This window comes from Scyliorhinus torazame, chromosome 26 (genome assembly GCF_047496885.1).
Source record: "Scyliorhinus torazame isolate Kashiwa2021f chromosome 26, sScyTor2.1, whole genome shotgun sequence".
In the NCBI taxonomy this organism is placed as follows: Eukaryota; Metazoa; Chordata; class Chondrichthyes; order Carcharhiniformes; family Scyliorhinidae; genus Scyliorhinus; species Scyliorhinus torazame.
In genome coordinates, this window is record NC_092732.1 from 43,881,692 (window position 1) to 43,903,396 (window position 21,705).

General features: G+C 53.4%; 1 protein-coding gene across 2 annotated transcripts in view; it reads left to right on the forward strand.

The window, feature by feature from the left end:
- smad10a (SMAD family member 10a) overlaps nt 1-21,705 on the forward strand; it is a 104,829-nt gene that overhangs the window by 63,801 nt on the left and 19,323 nt on the right. For both annotated transcript variants that reach the window (XM_072490685.1, XM_072490686.1), the window contains exons 7-10: nt 757-837; nt 10,152-10,205; nt 17,576-17,759; nt 20,152-20,320. In XM_072490685.1, the coding sequence (XP_072346786.1) occupies nt 757-837; nt 10,152-10,205; nt 17,576-17,759; nt 20,152-20,320 (488 nt within the window). The remainder of the gene's footprint in view (nt 1-756; nt 838-10,151; nt 10,206-17,575; nt 17,760-20,151; nt 20,321-21,705) is intronic.

Below are 21,705 nucleotides of genomic sequence, written 5' to 3' on the forward strand. Positions count from 1 at the left end.
CTTTGCAGAACAACTGCTTCGTTTGCACTTTGTTATTAACCGATTACAGCTCTCTGGAATATTGTTTACTGGTGTGTCCTATCATTAGGGTGCCTAAAGAAACTAAACTGAGCATTACTTTTAAGGGCAGCAGGTAGCACAAGTGGTTAGCACTGTGGCTTCACAGCTCCAGGGTCCCGGGTTCGATTCCCGGCTTGGGTCACTGTCTGTGCGGAGTCTGCACGTTCTCCCCGTGTCTGCGTGGGTTTCCTCCGGGTGCTCCGGTTTCCTCCCACAGCCCAAAGAGGTGCAGGTCAGGTGGATTGGCCGTGCTAAATTGCCCTCAGTGACCAAACAGATTAGATGAGGTTATTGGGTTAAGGGGATGGGGTGGAAGTGAGGGCTTAAGTGGGTCGGTGCAGACTCGATGGGCCGAATGGCCTCCTGCACTGTATGTTCTATGTCAACTACAGTAGCTCACTGGTGAATTGACTAACTATTTGACTGTTTGGAGGGAGGTTTAACGGTTACTATTATTACAATATAAAGAGATATCAACAGTGCTATTAATCCTTGAGCTTGTTTGCTGATTTCTTCACGGCCATCCTTGCTGATCTGGGTGATCATGGGCACTTTACCTGAAGAAGGGAGGGAATATTGGGAAGTAACTTTTAGCTGCTGCATGAATTATCTGGCGATAATGCACGTTCTGAGTTGATAAATTGTTTTACAAAATCTTGTAATATGCACACTGAGTATGATCATGTGATCCTTCAGGTCAGACGTCACAATCAGCTGTGATACCATTCCTCTTGCGTCACACTGCTTCCACCTCTCAACCTCGCACACCACATAACGGTGAGTAAACGCTATCCTGACTTTTCTAAACAATGGACGTACATTTGCAGCAATGGTGTACGTCCATTATTTACCTTCATTGCAGTTGTTTAGGAAAACAGGGGCAGGGTTGTTATACAATGTGTGGCAACCTTATCAATATGAAATTGATAGAACTTTTATTATTAATGCAGGTGTCCTTAATCCGAAACCCTTCAGGCCGTTTGCATTTCAGATCATTTTGGTTTTCGGATACCACATATAAACTTGCATTCCAATAGCCTAAACCTAGGCCTTAAGTAAATAAAGTGGCTAGAAAAGTCAGTTGTATCACTGAATATTCAGATTATTTTTGACATGTCCACACAAAAGTACGGTAAACATTGTAGACGAACAAGCAGACTTCCTGCTCTAACCGCTGACGAAGTTCAGTTTCCGGATTAACGGATAAAGGATACTTGACCCTCATTGGCAAATGGAAAAGTGTCCGGAAAAGTGTGAGCTACTGCATTTGAAGGAAACCAAAGCACGGGAATACTCGGTAAAGGGGAAGGTATTGAGAGGGGTTGAGTGAGTGAGAGACCTTGTCGTGTCTATCCACAAAACCTTGAAGGTGGCAGAAGAGGTGGGCACGGTAGTGAAGAAAGCATCTGGAATGCTTTCCTTTATTGGGCTGCTGCTCTCTTTATTTGGTTCAAAATATGGCGGTCAATATGGTCTCCTTCCTTAATCCTAATGATGTTTGCTTTAGAGTCGCCAGGTATTGTTCCATACCACCACAAGGTTCAAACCCGAATACTGATCAAAGAGCCGATACACCAGTTAGTTAGTTCAAAGTCAATACTATTTATTTACACACACAGTAATATCTACTCATGCACAAATATCTCTAACGATAACGCCTATACTTAGCTTCGGGCGCCCACTCAGTCAGAGGAACAATGGCCGTTGTTCGGTTCTGAGGCTGCTGGGGTCGAAGTGGTGAAGGGAGCAGCTAAGGTCGTCCGTCTGGTAGCGAGCTTCTGGTGTAGCTGGTGGAAGGGTCTCTCCGCTTTGAGAGCCGATTCCAAGAGAGCGATTCTCTCTCGGGGCCTTCTTCTTATACCCAAAGGGGTTTCGCGCGCTTTCGGGCGGGCCTTCAACTTGGCCTCGATCAATTGGGTCGTTTCTTGATCACTCGTATTGGTCTTGACCAATAAAGGGGTGGGTTCCTCTGTTCCCGGAGATGGACCATCAATATGCTAATAGTCCTCCAGTTTCAGTCTTGTCTGGGAGCTGCGGTTCCAATATGCATGCAGGCTCTGTGTCTGCCTGCTTTCTTAGCATTGTCCATAGTTCCCTGCAATCTTTGCAAACATCCATTTTGAATTGTGGAAGTGGCCATCCCAGATGGCTACAGGGTGAGGTATTGAAGACAAAAGCAGGGACGAAATGATGGAACTGTACCAGATGCTGGTTAGGCCACAGCTGGGGCTTTGTGTACGGTTCTGGAGAGTGCCAAGGAGATTTACAAGAACGTTGCCGGGGCTTGAAAATTGCAGCTATAAGGAGAGATTGGACAGGGTCGTTTTCCTTAAAATAGAGGCAGCTAAGGGGTGATCTAATTGAGGTGTACACGATTATGAGGGACTGAGATAGGGTAGACAGAACAGATCCCCCTGGCTGAGGGGGTCAGTTACCAGGGAGCATAGATTTAATGTGATTGGTAGAAGGATTAGAAGAGACATGAGGAGAATTTGCTTAATTTAACCGTTATCTGGATCTGAAGTGCTGGAACCTGCAAGGCGACAGAACAGGTGCTGGCAAGTGGGATTACAATGAGCGGCTAATTTCTTTTTTCTCTTTTTGTGGCTGGCACAGACACGATGGGCAGAATGGCGTCTCCCTGCACCGTACTGGTTCTAGAAGAAAATCATTTGATATGCTACAAGTATCATAGAATAATAGTGCAAAAGAGGCCCTTCAGTCCATCGAGTCTGCAGCGATGCATGAAAGCATTGCCCCTCCTAATCCCATTGGCCAGCCCGTTCCCGTAGCCTTGAATGTGAAGACGTTGCCAAGAGCTCGTCCAGGTACTTTTCAAAGGATGTGAAGCAACCCGCCCCCCCCTCCCCCAGGCCGTGCAACCCGCCTCCCCCACCCCACCCCCCGGCCGTGCAACCCGCCTCTCCCACCCTCCCCGACCGTGCGTTCCAGACCCTCCCCGACCGTGCGTTCCAGACCCTCCCCGGCCGTGCGTTCCAGACGCTCACCACCCTCTGGGTGAAAAAGATTTTCCCTCAAATCCACCCACCCCTCACCTTGAACTTGTGTCCCCCTCATGACTGACCTTCAACTCAGGGGAACAGCTGCTCCCTCTCCACCATGTCCACGTCCCTCATAATCTTGTCCACCTCGATCAGGTCACCCCTCGGTCTTCTCTGCTCCAGCGAAAACAGCCCAAGCCTATCCAACCTCTCTTCATAACTTAAACATTCCATCCCAGGCAACATCTCCTCTGCACCCCCTCCAGTGCAATCCCATCCTTCCTATAATGTGGCGACCAGAACTGCACACAGTGCTCCAGCTGGGACCAAAGTTCTATACAACTCCAACAGGACCTCCCTGCTTTTGTAATCTCTGCCTCGATTGAGAACGGCAAGAGTCCCATCTGCCTTTTTCACCTCCCTATTAACCTGCCCGTCTGCCTTCAGAGATCTATGGACAAACACACCAAGGTCCCTTTGTTCCTCAGGACTTCCCAGTGTCAGGCCATTCGTTGAATATTTCTTGTCAAATTTCTCCTTCCAAAGTGTAACACCTCACACTTTTCAGGGTTAAATTCCATCTGCCACCTTTCTGCCATTTGACCATCCCGTCTACATCTTCCTGTGCCCCAAGACACTCAGCCTCACTGTTAACCCCCCGGACAACATAGTCATCCAAGTCATTTATATAAATGACGAATAGGGGGCCCAGCACAGATCCCTGTGGTACCCCACTGCTCACTGGCTTCCAGTCACTAAGGCAGCCGTCTGTCATCACCCTCTGTCTCCTACAGCTCAGCCAGCTTTGAATCCACCTTGTCAAGTTCCCCTGTATCCCAGTGCATTTACCTTCTTTACAAGTCTCCTATGTGGGACTTTGTCAAAGGCTTTGCTGAAATCCATGTAAACTACATCAACTACACTACCCTCATCTACACACCTGGTCACCTCCTCAAAAAATGCAATCAAATTTGTTCGGCGTGACCTCCCTCTGACGAAGCCACACTGACTATTCCTGATCAAACCTTGCCTCTCCGAGTGGAGATAGATTCTCTCCTTCAGAATCTTAACCATTAGTTTCCCCACCACTGATGTGAGACTCACTGGTCTGTAGTTCCCTGGTTTGCTTCTGCAACCTTTCTTAATGTGGGACCACATTAACCGTTCTCCAGTCCCCATGGCCAGAGAGGGATTAAAAATTTGGGTCAGAGCCCCGGCAATCTCCTCCCTCGCCTCCCCCAGCAGCCTGATTTATCTGGAGATTCGCTCACTTTTATGTCCGCCAATACCTTGTCCCTCCCTATGACAACTTGCTCCAGATCCCCTCAGTCTCTCTCCCGGAGTTCCATGTTTACCACCTCATTCTCTTGGGTGAAGACAGATGTGAAATATTCGTTCAACATTCTACCTATGTCATCTGGCTCCGCCCACAGATTCCCCCGTGGTCCCTAATGGGCCACACTCTTTCCCTGGTTACCCGCTTCCCATTGATATAATTGGAATATCTTGGGATTTTCCCTACTTTTACCAGCAAGAGCTTTCTCATACCCCCTCTTTGCTCTCCGAATTGCTTTCTTATACTCCATCCTGCACTTTCTGTACTGCACTAATACCTCAGTTGATTTGCTCCCTTTGTATTTGCGAAAAAGTCCCTCTTTTCCTTCTGATTGTATGCTGAATATCTCTGGTCACCCATGGTTCTCTGGACTTGTTACTCCTTCCTATTACCCCAGAGGGAACATATTGGGCCTTTGCCCTCCCCATTTCCTTTTTGAGCGCCTCCCCCCACCCCCACTGCTCTTCTGTAGATTCCCCCACCAGTAACTCCAGTCTACCCTGGCCAGGTCCTGCCTCATTTCACTAAAATTCCCTCTCCCGCGATGCAAAACCATTTGTTGCAACTCGATTATTTCCTTGTCCGTAACAAATTTAAATTGAACCATGTTGTGGTCGCTATCACCAAAATGCTCCTCGACCATCACACCACCCACCTGTCCAACTTCGTTCCCCAGATTAGGTCCAGCTCTACATCGTCCTTGTTGGACCCTCAACATGTTGAGCTAAAACGTTCTCATGTACACACTCCACTCCATCTAAGCCCTTAACACAATGACTATCCCACAATGGGAAAGTTGAAATCGCCTCATATAATTACCCTATTATTATTTTTACACACCTCTGTGCATTGCGCACATATTTGCTCTGGAGGCCGGCGCTCACTCCCCACGCTGGAGGCCGGCGCTCACTCCCCGTGCTGGAGGCCGGCGCTCGCTCCCTCCCCGCGCTGGCGGCCGGCGTTCGCTCGCTCCCTCCCCACGCTGGAGGCCGGCGCTCGCTCCCTCCCCGCGCTGGAGGCCGGCGCTCGCTCCCTCCCCGCGCTGGAGGCCGGCGCTCGCTCCCTCCCCGCGCTGGAGGCCGGCGCTCGCTCCCTCCCCGCGCTGGAGGCCGGCGCTCGCTCCCCCCCCGCGCTGGAGGCCGGCGCTCGCTCGCTCCCTCCCCGCGCTGGCGGCCGGCGCTCGCTCCCTCCCCGCGCTGGCGGCCGGCGCTCGCTCCCTCCCCGCGCTGGAGGCCGGCGCTCGCTCCCTCCCCGCGCTGGAGGCCGGCGCTCGCTCGCTCCCTCCCCGCGCTGGCGGCCGGCGCTCGCTCCCTCCCCGCGCTGGAGGCCGGCGCTCGCTCGGTCCCTCCCCGCGCCGGAGGCCGGCTCTCGCTCCCTCCCCGCGCCGGAGGCCGGCGCTCGCTCCCTCCCCGCGCTGGAGGCCGGCGCTCGATCCCTCCCCGCGCTGGCGGCCGGCGCCCGCCCGCTCCCTCCCCGCGCTGGCGGCCGGCGCTCGAACCCTCCCTGCGCTGGAGGCCGGCGCTCGCTCCCTCCCCGCGCTGGAGGCCGGCGCTCGCTCCCTCCCCGCGCTGGAGGCCGGCGCTCGCTCCCTCCCCGCGCTGGAGGCCGGCGCTCGCTCCCTCCCCGCGCTGGAGGCCGGCGCTCGCTCCCTCCCCGCGCTGGAGGCCGGCGCTCGCTCCCTCCCCGCGCTGGAGGCCGGCGCTCGCTCCCTCCCCGCGCTGGAGGCCGGCGCTCGCTCCCTCCCCGCGCTGGAGGCCGGCGCTCGCTCCCTCCCCGCGCTGGCGGCCGGCGCTCGCTCCCTCCCCGCGCTGGCGGCCGGCGCTCGCTCCCTCCCCGCGCTGGAGGCCGGCGCTCGCTCCCTCCCCGCGCTGGAGGCCGGCGCTCGCTCGCTCCCTCCCCACGTTGGCGGCCGGCGCCGGCCCGCTCCCTCCCCGCGCTGGAGGCCGGCGCTCGCTCCCTCCCCGCGCTGGAGGCCGGCGCTCGCTCGCTCCCTCCCCACGTTGGCGGCCGGCGCCGGCCCGCTCCCTCCCCGCGCTGGCGGCCGGCGCTCGCCCGCTCCCTCCCCGCGCTGGAGGCCGGCGCTCGAACCCTCCCTGCGCTGGCGGCCGGCGCTCGCTCCCTCCCCGCGCTGGAGGCCGGCGCTCGAACCCTCCCCGCGCTGGAGGCCGCCGCTCGCTCCCTCCCCGCGCTGGCGGCCGGCGCTCGAACCCTCCCTGCGCTGGCGGCCGGCGCTCGAACCCTCCCCGCGCTGGAGGCCGCCGCTCGCTCCCTCCCCGCGCTGGAGGCCGGCGCTCGAACCCTCCCTGCGCTGGCGGCCGGCGCTCGAACCCTCCCCGCGCTGGAGGCCGCCGCTCGCTCCCTCCCCGCGCTGGAGGCCGCCGCTCGCTCCCTCCCCGCGCTGGCGGCCGGCGCTCGAACCCTCCCTGCGCTGGCGGCCGGCGCTCGCTCCCTCCCCGCGCTGGAGGCCGCCGCTCGCTCCCACCCCGCGCTGGAGGCCGGCGCTCGCCCGCTCCCTCCCCGCGCTGGAGGCCGCCGCTCGCTCCCACCCCGCGCTGGCGGCCGGCGCTCGAACCCTCCCCGCGCTGGCGGCCGGCGCCCGCTCCCTCCCCGCGCTGGAGCCCGGCGCTCGCTCCCTCCCCGCGCTGGCGGCCGGCGCTCGCTCCCTGCTGCCGATGATGTGATTAGAAGTTCAGTTTGAGTTGTATGGATGCCACGTTTGCAAACAGTTGGGGCGGCACGGTGGCGCAGTGGGTTAGCACTGCTGCCTCACCGCGCTGAGGTCCCAGGTTCGATCCCGGCTCTGGGTCACTGTCCGTGTGGAGTTTGCACATTCTCCCCGTGTCTGCGTGGGTTTCACCCCCACAACCCAAAGATGTGCAGGGTAGGTGGATTGGCCGCGCTAAATCGCCCCTTGGAAAAAATAAATTGGGTACTCTAAATTTATTTAGAAAAAGTTTGCCAACAGTTTGATCAGCCAGAGAGATGAATTGTGCGAATGCTTTAGGAAGTTGGATGGAATCCCTGGCAGGGGTATGGAGATAATGGTGTGACAACTTTGACTTGGGTTTCCCTTTATTTTAACTGGGGATTTTATCCAAGATTACCTGTTGGCCAATCCTTCTCGATAACCGAGACAGAGAACAGGTCGAAAGAGGAATTGGAGAAATACATTCCTGGGCACACAGGAGAAAGGATCTGAAAGGATCCCCTCTGTGTCTGTGTGCGTGTGGGTGTGGGTGTGTGTGTGTCTCTGTCTGTGTCTGTGTGTGGGTCTGTTTTTTTGGTCTGTGTGGGGGGGGGGGGGTCTGTGTGTGCAGGGGGGTCTGTGTGTGCAGGGGGGTTCTGTGTGTGTGTGTGGGGGGTCTGTGTGTGTGTGTGGGGGGTCTGTGTGTGTGTGGGGGGGTCTGTGTGTGTGTGGGGGGGTCTGTGTGTGTGTGTGTGTGGAGGGGTCTGTGTGTGTGTGTGGAGGGGTCTGTGTGTGTGTGTGTGTGGAGGGGTCTGTGTGTGTGTGTGGAGGGGTCTGTGTGTGTGTGTGGAGGGGTCTGTGTGTGTGTGTGGAGGGGTCTGTGTGTGTGTGTGGAGGGGTCTGTGTGTGTGTGTGGAGGGGTCTGTGTGTGTGTGTGGAGGGGTCTGTGTGTGTGTGTGGAGGGGTCTGTGTGTGTGAGGGGGTCTGTGTGTGTGGGGGGGTCTGTGTGTGTGTGGGGGGTCTGTGTGTGTGTGGGGGGTCTGTGTGTGTGTGGGGGGTCTGTGTGTGTGTGGGGGGTCTGTGTGTGTGGGGGGTCTGTGTGTGTGTGGGGGGGTCTGTGTGTGAGGGGGGGTCTGTGTGTGTGGGGGGGATCTGTGTGTGTGTGGGGGGTCTGTGTGTGTGTGGGGGGGTCTGTGTGTGTGGGGGGGGTCTGTGTGTGTGGGGGGGTCTGTGTGTGGGGGGGTCTGTGTGTGGGTGGGTCTGTGTGTGTGGGGGGTCTGTGTGTGTGGGGGGTCTGTGTGTGTGGGGGGTCTGTGTGTGGGGGGGTCTGTGTGTGGGGGGTCTGTGAGTGGGGGGGGTGTGTGTGTGGGGGGGTCTGTGTGTGTGTGGGGGGTCTGTGTGTGTGGGGGGGGGTCTGTGTGTGTGGGGGGGGGTCTGTGTGTGTGTGGGGGGTCTGTGTGTGGGGGGGGTCTGTGTGTGTGTGTGGGGGGGGGTCTGTGTGTGTGGGGGTCTGTGTGTGTGGGGGGTCTGTGTGTGTGGGTGTGTGTGTGTGTGTGGGGGGGTCTGTGTGTGTGGGGGGGTCTGTGTGTGTGGGGGGGTCTGTGTGTGTGGGGGGGTCTGTGTGTGTGGGGGGGGTCTGTGTGTGTGTGGGGGGTATGTGTGTGTGTGGGGGGTATGTGTGTGTGTGGGGGGTATGTGTGTGTGTGGGGGGTATGTGTGTGTGTGGGGGGTATGTGTGTGTGTGGGGGGTCTGTGTGTGGGGGGGGTCTGTGTGTGTGTGGGGGGTCTGTGTGTGTGGGGGGGGGTCTGTGTGTGTGTGGGGGGTCTGTGTGTGGGGGGGTCTGTGTGTGGGGGTGTGTGTGTGTGTGGGTGTGTGTGTGTGTGTGTGGGGGTGTGTGTGTGTGTGTGGGGGGGTGTGTGTGTGTGTGGGTGTGTGTGGGGGTGTGTGGGGGTGTGTGTGTGTGTGGGGGTGTGTGTGTGTGGGGGGGGGGGGTGTGTGTGGGGGGGGGTGTGTGTGTGGGTGTGTGGGGGTGTGTGTGTGTGGGGGTATGTGTGTGTGTGTGGGGGTATGTGTGTGTGTGGAGGGGTCTGTGTGTGTGTGGAGGGGTCTGTGTGTTTGTAGGGGGGGTTATGTGTGTGTAGGGGGGGTTCTGTGTGTGTGGGGAGGGGGTTCTGTGTGCGTGTGGGAGGGGGTTCTTTGTGTGTGTGGGGTGGGTTCTGTGTGTGTGTAGGGGGGGTTCTGTGTGTGTAGGGGGGGTTCTGTGTGTGGGGGGGTTCTGTGTGTGTGGGGGGGTTCTGTGTGTGTGGGGGGTGTTCTGTGTGTGTGTGGGGGGTTCTGTGTGTGTGTGTGTGGGGGGTTCTGTGTGTGTGGGGGGGGGGTTCTGTGTGTGTGGGGAGGGGGTTCTGTGCGTGTGGGGAGGGGGTTCTGTGCGTGTGGGGAGGGGGTTCTGTGCGTGTAGGGGGGGTTCTGTGCGTGTAGGGGGGGTTCTGTGTGTGTGGGTGGGGTTCTGTGTGTGAGGGGATGTGTGTGTGTGTAGGGGGGTCTGTGTGTGTGGGAGGATCTGTCTATGTGTGTGTGGGGGGGTGGGTCTGTGTGTGTGTGTGTGGGGGGGGTCTGTGTGTGGGGGGGGTCTGTGTGTGGGGGGCGGTCTGTGTGTGTGTCTCTGTGTGTGTGTGTCTCTGTGTGTGTGTCTGTGTCTGTCTGTCTGTCTGTAGAGGGCGCAGGGTAAGTTAAAGTGGGAGATTAGGAATTAGGTAGTAGTTAGCCAGTTGTATTTGCTGCCTTTTTCATTAATGTTTTTGTTATAAATAACAGTAATTGTGTTTAAATTTACAAACCTGGTCAGTGTAATTTTCCGAAGAATTACTGGTTAATTGAATTGTGTTGTGACTCTGGGTCAGTGGAGCTGGAATTGACGGCGCACTTGCCCAGGGGTCTCAACAATTTATCACCAGCCCCATGGCGAGCGAAATTCAGAATAAACTATAAAACTCTCTGTTAAAATTGGCATTTGGTATTTTAATGTTTGATATTTTGGGCTTTTTAACAGTAAATTTGTGTCTCTAGGGGCTTCACATCACAATGGAACATCCTACCAACCGCCAATTTCCAACCATCCAGGTAATTAACTTCCCAAACACCTTGTTTAGGCTCTGCATGAGCCTTCTCCCAGCCCCTCCTGATCTAACCCCACCAACCTGTCTTTCTATTCACTTTCCCTCCTGTATTCAGCAAGTTTTGCAGTAAAATATGTTAATGCCGTTTGTATCAGCTGTTGCATGTAGTAGAGAATTTCACATTCTCCCCACTCTCTGGGTAAAGTGTCTCGGGAATTATATATTAGATTTAGTACTTGTTATCTTATATTTATTATTCATAATGTGGAGATGCCGGCGTTGGACTGGGGTGAGCACAGTAAGAAGTCTTACAACACCAGGTTAAAGTCCAACAGGTTTGTTTCGATGTCACCAGCTTTCGGAGCGCTGCTCCTTCCTCAGGTGAATGAAGAGGTATGTTCCAGAAACATATACATAGACAGATTCAAAGATGCAAGACAATGCTTAGAATGCGAGCGTTTGCAGTTAATTAAGTGTTTACAGATCCAGAGATAAGGGTAACCCCAGGTTAAAGAGGTGTGAATTGTCTCAAACCAACACAGTTGGTAGGATTTCGCAAGCCCAGGCCAGATGGTGGGGGGTGAATGTAATGCAACATGAATCCAAGGTCCCATTAGGAGAGGAAAGGGAGCAGAGAACACTCTGGCGATTAGATGTGGGACTGATGGCGGATGAGGGAGTGTGTGCAAGAGTGCGGGGGTGTATTGAGAGATATCTGGAGGTCAATGACGACGGCGAGGTCCCTGTGGGAGTGGTATGGGAAGCACTAAAAGCGGTGGTCAGAGGAGAGCTGATCTCCATTGGGGCCCACAAAAGGAAAACAGAGGCCAAGGAAAGGGGAAGATTACTGGGGGAGATTTTAAGGGTGGATAGGGAATTTGCAGAGACCCCGGAGGAGGAATTGTACAGGGAGAGGAGACGACTCCAGACGGAATTTGACCTTCTGACCACCAGAAAGGCGGAGGTACTGTGGAGGAAGGCACAGGGGAGGAGGTATGAATATGGGGAAAAGGCGAGTCGCCTGTTGGCTCATCAATTGCGAAAGAGGGCAGCAGCGAGGGAGATAGGAGGAATTAGAGACGAAAGGGGAGACACGGTGCGAAGGGCAGGAAAGATAAATGAGGTGTTCAAGACCTTCTATGAGGAACTGTATAGGTCTCAACCCCCAGAGGGAGAGGAGGGGATGCGGCAGTTCCTGGACCAATTGAGGTTCCCGAAAGTGGAGGAGCGGGGGGTGGTAGGCCTGGGGGCACCGATTGGGGTGGACGAGGTTATTAAGGGACTGGGAAGCAGGGAAGGCCCCAGGACCAGACGGGTTCCCGGTGGAGTATTACAGAAAATATGTGGACTTGTTGGCCCCGTTGATGGTGAGGACGTTCAATGAGGCCAGGAAAGGGGGGACTCTACCCCCGACGATGTCGGAGGCGACGATATCGTTAATTTTGAAGAGGGATAAAGATCCGTTGCAGTGCGGGTCCTATAGACCCATTTCATTGTTGAACATGGACGCCAAATTGTTGGCAAAGGTACTGGCATCGAGGATAGAGGACTGTGTCCCGGGGGTGGTGCACGAAGACCAGACAGGGTTCGTAAAAGGGAGACAACTGAATGTTAACGTGCGACGACTATTAGGGGTGATAATGATGCCCCCAGTGGAGGGGGAGGCAGAGATAGTGGCGGCAATGGACGCAGAGAAGGCATTTGATAGGGTGGAGTGGGAGTATTTATGGGAAGTGTTAAGGAGGTTTGGGTTTGGGAACGGGTTTATTAGCTGGGTTAGACTTCTTTATGGGGCTCCAACGGCAAGCGTAGTTACAGGTCGACATAGATCGGAGTATTTCCGACTATATAGGGGAACAAGACAGGGATGCCCGCTGTCTCCATTGTTGTTCGCGTTGGCAATTGAACCTCTGGCCATGGCGTTGAGAGACTCCAGGAAATGGAGAGGGGTGATTAGAGGGGGAGAAGAACACCGAGTCTCGTTATATGCGGATGACCTATTGTTATACGTGTCGGACCCAGCGGGGGAATGATAGAGGTTATGCGAATTTTGAGGGGGTTCGGGGATTTCTCGGGGTATAGGCTAAACATGGGGAAGAGTGAATTATTTGTGATACATCCAGGGGACCAGAGTAGAGAGATAGAAGGCTTGCCTCTAAGGAAAGTGGAAAGAAACTTCCGATACCTGGGGATTCAGATCGCTAGGAGCTGGGGAACCTTGCACAGACTTAATCTGACACGGTTGGTAGAACAAATGGAGGAGGACTTCAAGAGGTGGGACATGCAGCCTCTATCGCTGGCGGGCAGGGTGCAAGCAATTAAGATGATGGTCCTCCCGAGGTTCTTATTTGTATTTCAATGTCTCCCTATACTAATCACTAAGACCTTTTTTAATAAAATAGACAGGAGCATCACGAGCTTCGTGTGGGCAGGGAAAGTTCCGAGAGTAAGGAGGGGGTTCCTTCAGCGTAGTAGGGACAGAGGAGGATTGGCACTACCGAACTTGGGCGATTACTATTGGGCCGCCAATGTGGCAATGATACGTAGATGGATGATGGAGGGTGAGGGAGCGGCGTGGGAAAGACTGGAGAGAAAGTCCTGTAAAGGGACAGGTTTAGAGGCGCTGGTGACGGCGCCGCTACCGATCTCACCTAAAAAGTTTACCACGAACCCGGTGGCGGCGGCAACATTGAATATCTGGGGACAGTGGAGGCGACAGAGAGGGGTGCGGGGATTCCCTGGTGGGGTCCCCAATCAGGAACAACCATAGGTTTGCCCCAGGAAGAATGGATGGAGGATTTCAGAGCTGGTTCCAGTTGGGAATTAGGAGGGTGGGAGATTTATTTATAGATGGGACTTTTGCGAGCTTGGGAGCATTGGAGGAAAAGTATAAGTTGCCCCGGGGAAATTTCTTGAGATATATGCAGGTGAGGGCATTTACTAGACAACAGGTGAGGGAATTTCCGTTGCTCCCGACACAGGGGATACAGGACAGGGTGCTTTCAGGGGTGTGGGTCGGAGAGGGCAAGGTGTCAGAGATTTACCGAGAGATGAGGGAAGAGGGGGAGGAGTCGGTGGGCGAACTAAAAGGAAAGTGGGAAGAAGAACTAGGGGAGGGTATGTGGGCTGATGCCCTAAGCAGGGTAAATTCCTCTTCCTCATGCGCCAGGCTTAGCCTGATTCAATTTAAGGTGCTACATAGAGCACACATAACGGGAGCAAGATTGAGCAGGTTCTTTGGAGTGGAGGACAAATGTGGGAGGTGTGGCGGGAGCCCGGCAAACCACGCACATATGTTTTGGGCATGCCCGGCACTGGAAGGGTATTGGAAGGGAGTGACGGGAGTGATTTCGCGGGTGGTGAAGGCCCGGGTCAAACCAGGCTGGGGGTTAGCTCTATTTGGAGTTGCGGAAGAGCCGGGAGTGCAGGAGGCGAAAGAGGCCGACGTTGTGGCCTTTGCGTCCCTAGTAGCCCGGCGCAGGATCCTACTCATGTGGAAGGAGGCGAAACCCCCCGGACTGGAGGCCTGGGTAAATGATATGGCGGGGTTCATTAAACTGGAGCAGATAAAGTTTGCCCTGAGAGGATCGGCTCAAGGGTTCACCAGGCGATGGCAGCCATTTCTCGACTACCTAGGGGAACGTTAGAGGGAAGACAGATGACCAGCAGCAGCAACAACCCAGGGGGAGGGGGGGCGGGGGGGGGGGGGGTGGGGTTTAGTTTAGGTCAAAGATAAAGGGGTTTTGTTACTTGTGTATCGTTTAAAATTTCTGTATTGTTATTGTTGCGTTTGCTTTGTAAGAGGGGAAAAATTGTTGTTTGGGAAAAAATTTTCAATAAAACATTTATAAAAAAAAAAATGAATCCAAGGTCCCGGTTGAGGCCGTACTCATGTGTGCGGAACTTGGCTATAAGTTTCTGCTCGGCGATTCTGCATTGTCGCGCGTCCTGAAGGCCGCCTTGGAGAACGCTTACCCGAAGATCAGAGGCTGAATGTCCTTGACTGCTGAAGTGTTCCCCGACTGGAAGGGAACATTCCTGCCTGGTGATTGTCGCGCGATGTCCGTTCACTCGTTGTCGCAGCGTCTGCATGGTCTCGCCAATGTACCACGCTTCGGGACATCCTTTCCTGCAGCGTATGAGGTAGACAACGTTGGCCGAGTCGCACGAGTATGTACCGCGTACCTGGTGGGTGGTGTTCTCGCGTGTAATAGTGGTATCCATGTCTATGATCTGGCACGTCTTGCAGAGATTGCCATGGCAGGGTTGTCTGGTGTCGTGGTCACTGTTCTGAAGGCTGGATAGTTTGCTGCAAGCAATGGTCTGTTTGAGGTTGCGCGGTTGTTTGAAGGCAAGTAGTGGGGGTGTGGGGATGACCTTGGCAAGATGTTCATCGTCATCAATGACGCGTTGAAGGCTGTGAAGAAGATGTCGTAGTTTCTCCGCTGTGGCGTGTTGGAACTGTCGATCGATGAGTCGAGCGCCATATCCCGTTCGTACGAGGGCATCTTTCCGTGTCTGTAGATGTCTGTTACGCTCCTCCTCGTCTGAGCAGATCCTGTGTATACGGAGGGCTTGTCCATAGGGGATGGCTTCTTTAACGTGTTTAGGGTGGAAGCTGGAGAAGTGGAGCATCATGAGGTTATCCGTGAGTTTGCGGTAAAGCGAAGTGCTGAGGTGACCGTCCTTGATGGAGACGAGTGTGTCCAAGAATGCAACTGATTTTGGAGAGTAGTCCATGGTGAGTCTGATGGTTGGATGGAACTTATTAATGTCATCGTGTAGTCGTTTCAGTGATTCTTCGCCGTGGGTCCAAAGGGAAAAAATGTCATCGATGTATTTGGTGTATAACGTCGGTTGAAGGTCCTGTGCGGTGAGGAGGTCTTGTTCATACTTGTGCATGAAGATGTTGGCATATTGAGGTGCGAATTTGGTCCCCATGGCTGTTCCGTGCGTCTGGATGAAGAACTTGTTGTCGAAGGTGAAGACGTTGTGATCCAGAATGAAGCGGATGAGTTGCAGAATTGCGCCTGGAGATTGGCAGTTGTCGGTGTTGAGTACTGAGGCTGTTGCAGCAATGCCGTCGTCATGGGGGATGCTGGTGTAGAGTGCCGAGACGTCCATTGTGACGAGGAATGTTCCTGGTTCAACTGGTCCATGGGTGCTGAGTTTCTGTAGGAAGTCCGTCGTGTCGCGACAGAAGCTGGGCGTACCTTGTATGATGGGTTTCAAGATGCCCTCGATGTAGCCAGAGAATTTCTCACACAGGGTCCCATTGCCTGAAACGATAGGACGGCCTGGTGTGTTGGCCTTGTGTATTTTCGGGAGGCAGTAGAGATCTCCAATGCGGGGAGTACGTGGGATGAGAGCACGTAGGGTGCTCTGAAGGTCTGGATCCAAGGTCTTGATTATGGGCAGCACGATAGCATTGTGAATAGCACAATTGCTTCACAGCTCCAGGGTCCCAGGTTCGATTCCCCGCTGGGTCACTGTCTGTGCAGAGTCTGCACATCCTCCCCGTGTGTGCGTGGGTTTCCTCCGGGTGCTCCGGTTTCCTCCCACAGTCCAAAGATGTGCAGGTTAGGTGGATTGGCCATGCTAAATTGCCCTTGGTGTCCAAAATTGCCCTTCGTGTTGGGTGGGGTTACTGGGTTATGGGGATAGGGTGGAGGTGTGGACCTTGGGTAGGGTGCTCTTTCCAAGGGCCGGTGCAGACTCAATGGGCCGAATGGCTTCCTTCTGCACTGTAAATTCTATGTATGTTCTGTGTATGATCAGTCTGTTGAGTTGGCGGATGTGTTCCTTGGTCGGATCTGCAGGTAACTGTCTGTAGTGTTCCTGGTTGTTGAGTTGTCGATATACTTTGCAGTAGTCCGTTCTGTTCAGTATGACGGTGGTCCCTCCTTTGCTGGTTTGATGACGATGTTGCGGTTGGCCTTGAGAGCGTGGATGGCGTTGCGTTGTGCTTGGGTGACGTTCGGGACTGTCTTGTGAATGCGACTGATGAATCTGGCATCGACACGACTCCTGACGGCTTGAGCATACATGTCGAGTCTAAGGCAGCGGCCTTCCGGAGGGGTCCAATTCGACTCATTCCTCTTCGGTTGCCGCACTGCAGATCTCTCGGTCTGCTGTTCCGGTTCATTGATAGTCTGCTTGGGTTCGCTGTTGGCCTCTTGGGGTCTGTGGAAGAATTCCCGGAGCCTCATTCGCCTGATGAATTCCTCTGTGTCTGCCGCGAGACTGATGGGGTCCATTTTGATGGTGGTGCAGAAATTGAGCCCTCTGCTGAGGACTTCGATTCCGTCTGGTTGAAGGGTGTAGTCCAGCATGTTGACAATAGATTTCCCTGTATTGTTTTCTACTGTGGTACCGGGGGTGGCTTGGTTGCTGCCGGTGGTGATGCCGAGTTTCTCAAGCTTCCTGTTCTTGGTGTGCATATAGGTGGCATAGTATTGTTGTCTCATCTGTTTGGCGGTGTCCCGCAGCTGGTCTGCTGCGTCCATAGTTCTGGTCTCCCCGTAAAGGTGGAAATATTTTCTCAACGTCCACCCAGCACGGTGGTTCGCACTACTGACTCACAGCGCCAGGGTCCCAGGTTCGATTCCAGCTTGGGTCACTGTCTGTGCGGAGTCTGCACGTCCTCCCCGTGTCTGCGTGGGTTTCCTCCGGGTGCTCCGGTTTCCTCCCACAGTCCAAAGATGTGCAGCTTGGGTGGATTGGCCGTGATAAATTGTCCTTGGTGTCCAAAAACGGTTGGGTTGGGTTACGGGGATAGGGTGGAAGTGTGGGTTTAAGTAGGGTGCTCTTTCCAGGGGCCGGTACAGACCCGATGGGCCGAATGTAAATTATTCTATGATCACGTCTGTCCAGTGTCTTGAAGGCCTCTATTCTAGAGAAATGTTTGCACCTGCTTCAAACTTTCCTGTTCAGGATATTCATTTAGTTCTGGTACCATCTTTGTGAATCGGGGCAGCACGGTAGCACAGTGGTTAGCGCTGCTACCTCACGGCGGCAAGGTCCCAGGTTCGATCCCGGCTCTGGGTCACTGTCCGTGCGGTGTTTGCACATTCTCCCAGTGTCTGCGTGGGCCTCACCCCCACAACCCAAAAAGATGTGCAGGGCAGGTGGATTGGCCACGCTAAATTGCCCCTTCATTAGAAAACAATAATTGGGTACTGTAAATTTATATTAAAATACTTTGTGAATCTATTTTGCAACATTGCCCATGGTTATACAATATGATGCGCAGCACTTGGCGTGTAGCAGATATTTCAGTGTTTGTGCAAGTGTCAACTCTATTCCAATTGCTCCCCCCCATTAGTTTGCTCCTTGTCTGTCTGTCCATTCCCCCTCATGTTTGCTCTTCCATAGGCCCCGAGTTCTGGTGTTCGATCACGTACTTTGAGATGGATGTGCAGGTGGGAGAGATGTTTAAAGTTCCCTCTAGCTGTCCAATAGTGACCGTTGATGGATACGTAGATCCTTCAGGAGGAGATCGCTTCTGCCTTGGCCAGCTTTCAAATGTACATCGCACTGACGCAAGTGAGAAGGCCAGGTTAGTGTAAAGGACAATGTTGTAAAAGCTAGTGTAAAGGACTGTATGGCTGACTGGTGCTATCGCTGTCTAAAGGACATTTAGACTCTCACAGGTGATGGAAGATCTATTCCCAGCCTGCTGCATGTTTCTCTTTGGACCAGACGTCCAAATCAACGTCAAACGACCTTTGCCCAAATTTTTAAGTTTGCCCTCTTAAGAATTGGACCAGAACTCTGCGATCTAAGCCTGTGCCAACTATGAATGTACTATTTCTGGTTTAGTACATTTTCTGGAAATTTTGAAAAGCGTCAGGATAGATAAGTCCCCTGGGCCTGACGGGATATTCCCAAGGCTACTACGGAAAGCGAGGGAGGAGATTGCTGCGCCGTTGGCGATGATCTTTGCGTCCTCACTCTCCTCTGGAGTAGTACCGGATGATTGGAGGGAGGCAAATTTTGTTCCCCTGTTCAAGAAAAGGAAGAGGGAAATCCCTGGGAATTACAGACCCATCAGTCTTAGGTCTGTGGTGAGCAAAATATTGGAAAGGATTCTGAGAGATAGGATTTATGATTATTTAGAAAAACATAGTTTGATTAAAGATAGTCAGCATGGCTTTGTGAGGGGCAGGTCATGCCTCACAAGCCTCATTGAATTCTTTGAGGATGTGACGAGACACATTGATGAAGGTCGGGCAGTGGATGTGGTGTGTATGGATTTCAGTAAGGCATTTGATAAGGTTCCTCATGGTACGCTCAATAAGAAAGTTAGGGGGCATGGGATACAGGGAAATGTGGCTGTCTGGAATCAGAATTGGCTGGCCGAAAGAAGACGGCGAGTGGCGGTGGATGGAAAGTATTCCGCCTGGAGGTCGGTGACCAGTGGTGTCCCGCAGGGATCTGTTCTGGGACCTCTGCTCCTTGTGGTTTTTATAAATGACTTGGATGAGGAAGTGGAAGGGTGGGTTAGTAAGTTTGCCGATGACACGAAGGTTGGTGGAATTGTAGATCGTGTTGAGGGTTGTTGCAGGTTACAACAGGACATTGACAGGATGCAGAGCTGGGCTGAGAAGTGGCAGATGGAGTTCAACCTTGATAAATGTGAAGTGATTCATTTTGGAAGGTCGAATTTGAATGCTGAATACAGGGTTAAAGGCAGGATTCTTGGAAGTGTGGAGGAACAGAGGGATCTTGGGGTCCACGTGCATAGATCCCATAAAGTTGCCACCCAGGTTGATAGGGTTGTTAAGAAGGCGTATGGTGTGTTGGCTTTCATTAACAGGGGGATTGAGTTTAAGAGCCGCGAGGTTTTGCTGCAGCTTTATAAAACCCTGGTTAGACCACACTTGGAATATTGTGTCCAGTTCTGGTCGCCTCATTATAGGAAGGATGTGGATGCTTTGGAGAGGGTACAGAGGAGATTTACCAAGATGCTGCCTGGACTGGAGGGCATGTCTTATGAAGAAAGGTTGAGGGAGCTAGGGCTTTTCTCACTGGAGCGAAGAGGACAGAGAGGTGACTTGATAGAGGTGTACAAGGTGATGAGAGGCATGGATAGAGTGGATAGCCAGAGACTTTTCCCCAGGGTGGAAATGGCTGTCACGAGGGGACATAATTTTAAGGTGATTGGAGGAAGGTATAGGGGAGATGTCAGAGGTTCTTTACACAGAGAGTGGTGGGTGTGTGGAACGCACTGCCAGCAGAGGTGGTGGAGTCAGAGTCATTCGGGACATTTAAGCGACTCTGGGACAGGCACATGGACAGCAGTAAATTGAAGGGGTGTAGATTAGGTTGATCTCAGATTAGGATAAATGGTCGGCACAACATGGTGGGCCGAAGGGCCTGTACTGTGCTGGACTGTTCTATGGTTTCTTGGATTCCTCAATCTCCGTGGGTAAATATTCCACCAACTGCTATAGTAAGCCACCAAGAGCAGGGGATTCCAAGTTTCGGTGTCATTCCTTGTAGCCTTGGCTGACACATCCAGGGCACCTTGCCGTAGAAAGGAGAAAACTCAACGTGCATTTTATCCTTCTTTAGAATGTGCTCTTCGAGCATTTCTCAGCCAGTCCCATTTCTCACAGAATCCTCTCTCGATTCAGATTTAGAATTCAGTATTGTATTTTTGCAGTGTTGCACTGTCGACTGGCACATACTAAACTGGATTGAGAATGCCATGGTTATTTTTTTTGCTGGTTTTCCCCTGGGTTGTAGGAGCGAAGAACATGGGTATCTGTAGAATCACTTCACTATTGGGCTGAATTGTAACACAGTTCTCAAGTGAACAAACCGCGTATTTACCCCGCTACAGGCACGTTTACCGAGTGTTGTTTAATATGTCCCATGTTTAGAAGTGCAGTTGTGAGGCTGTAATTGCAAATTAAAGAACAGCTTCTGAGTTTGTGGTTTTGCAGGTTACACATTGGCAAGGGCATCCAGCTGGAGTGTCGGGGTGAGGGTGATGTCTGGATGCGGTGCCTGAGTGACCATGCCGTGTTTGTGCAAAGCTACTACCTGGACCGAGAGGCAGGCCGAGCACCTGGAGACGCTGTACATAAAATTTATCCTGGTGCATACATCAAGGTGAGGCTGAATTATTAATTTTCTATTGAACATAGAACGTACAGTGCAGAAGGAGGCCATTCGGTCCATTGAGTCTGCACCGACCCACATTAAGCCCTCCCTTCCACCCTATCCCTGTAACCCAATAACCCCTCCTAACATTTTTGGTCACTAAGGGCAACTTATCACGGCCAATCCACCTAACCTGCACGTCTTTGGACTGTGGGAGGAAACCGGAGCACCCGGAGGAAACCCACGCAGACACGGGGAGAATGTGCAAACTCCACACGGACAGTGACCCAGAGCCGGGATCGAACCTGGGACCCCGGCGCCATGAGGCAGCTGTGCTAACCACTTTGCCACCGTGCTGCCCATGATTTGCTTTCTCAGGGAGCTGGCAAAAATGCAATCTGAATGGCCTCCTCCTGTGCTGTAACCATATACACCACTACAGTAACTTTCTAAGCCTCATTCAACAGCAACTTCGATGGTAAGAAGTCTTACAACACCAAGTTAAAGTCCAACAGGTATGTTTTGAATCACTAGCTTTCGGAGCACAGCTCCTTCCTCAGGTGAATGAAGAGGTGGGTTCCAGAAACATTTATATAGACAAAGTCAATGATGCAAGACGATACTTTGAATGTGAGTCTTTGCAGATAATTAAGTCTTTACAGGTCCAGACAGTGAGACTGGAGAGAGGGATAATAACAGGTTAAAGAGGTGTGAATTGGACTTCCGGGTGCGGCGATGACCAGCTGAGTCGCACGTTTCGGCAGCTCACGGTGAAACGGACTTTTGGGCTCTTGATAGGAGCCCCAACGGCAATTTTGACGGCTAAAAACACTGTGCGGTAAACCAGAAGGGAATCCCCCCTGGATACGGATGGAAAAAGGAGGAGAAAGTGGCCGGATTGCAGTGGATCCTTTAGAACAGCGGCAAGGAAGGCAAGCAAAAACCAAGATGGCGTCGGAAGGTGGCAGTTTAACATGGGGCCCTGAACAACAAGAGTTCTTGAAATGCTGTGTGGAAGAGCTCAAAAAGGAAATGAAGAAAGAGCTGTTGGCCCCGATACTACAGGCGATCGAAGGGCTAAAGGAGGAACAAAAGACCCAGGAGCGGGAGCTTCGGGTCGTGAAGGCAAAGGCAGCCGAGAATGAGGACGACATACAGGGCCTGGTGGTGAAGACGGAGATGTATGAGGCACATCAGAAAAGATGTGTGGAAAGGTTGGAGGCACTGGAGAACAACGCAAGGAGGAACAACTTGAGGATTCTTGGTCTTCCTGAAGGTGCGGAGGGAGCGGACGTCGGGGCATATGTGAGCACGATGCTGCACTCGTTAATGGGAGCGGAGGCCCCGGCGGGTCCGTTGGAGGTGGAGGGAGCATACCGAGTGATGGCGCGAGG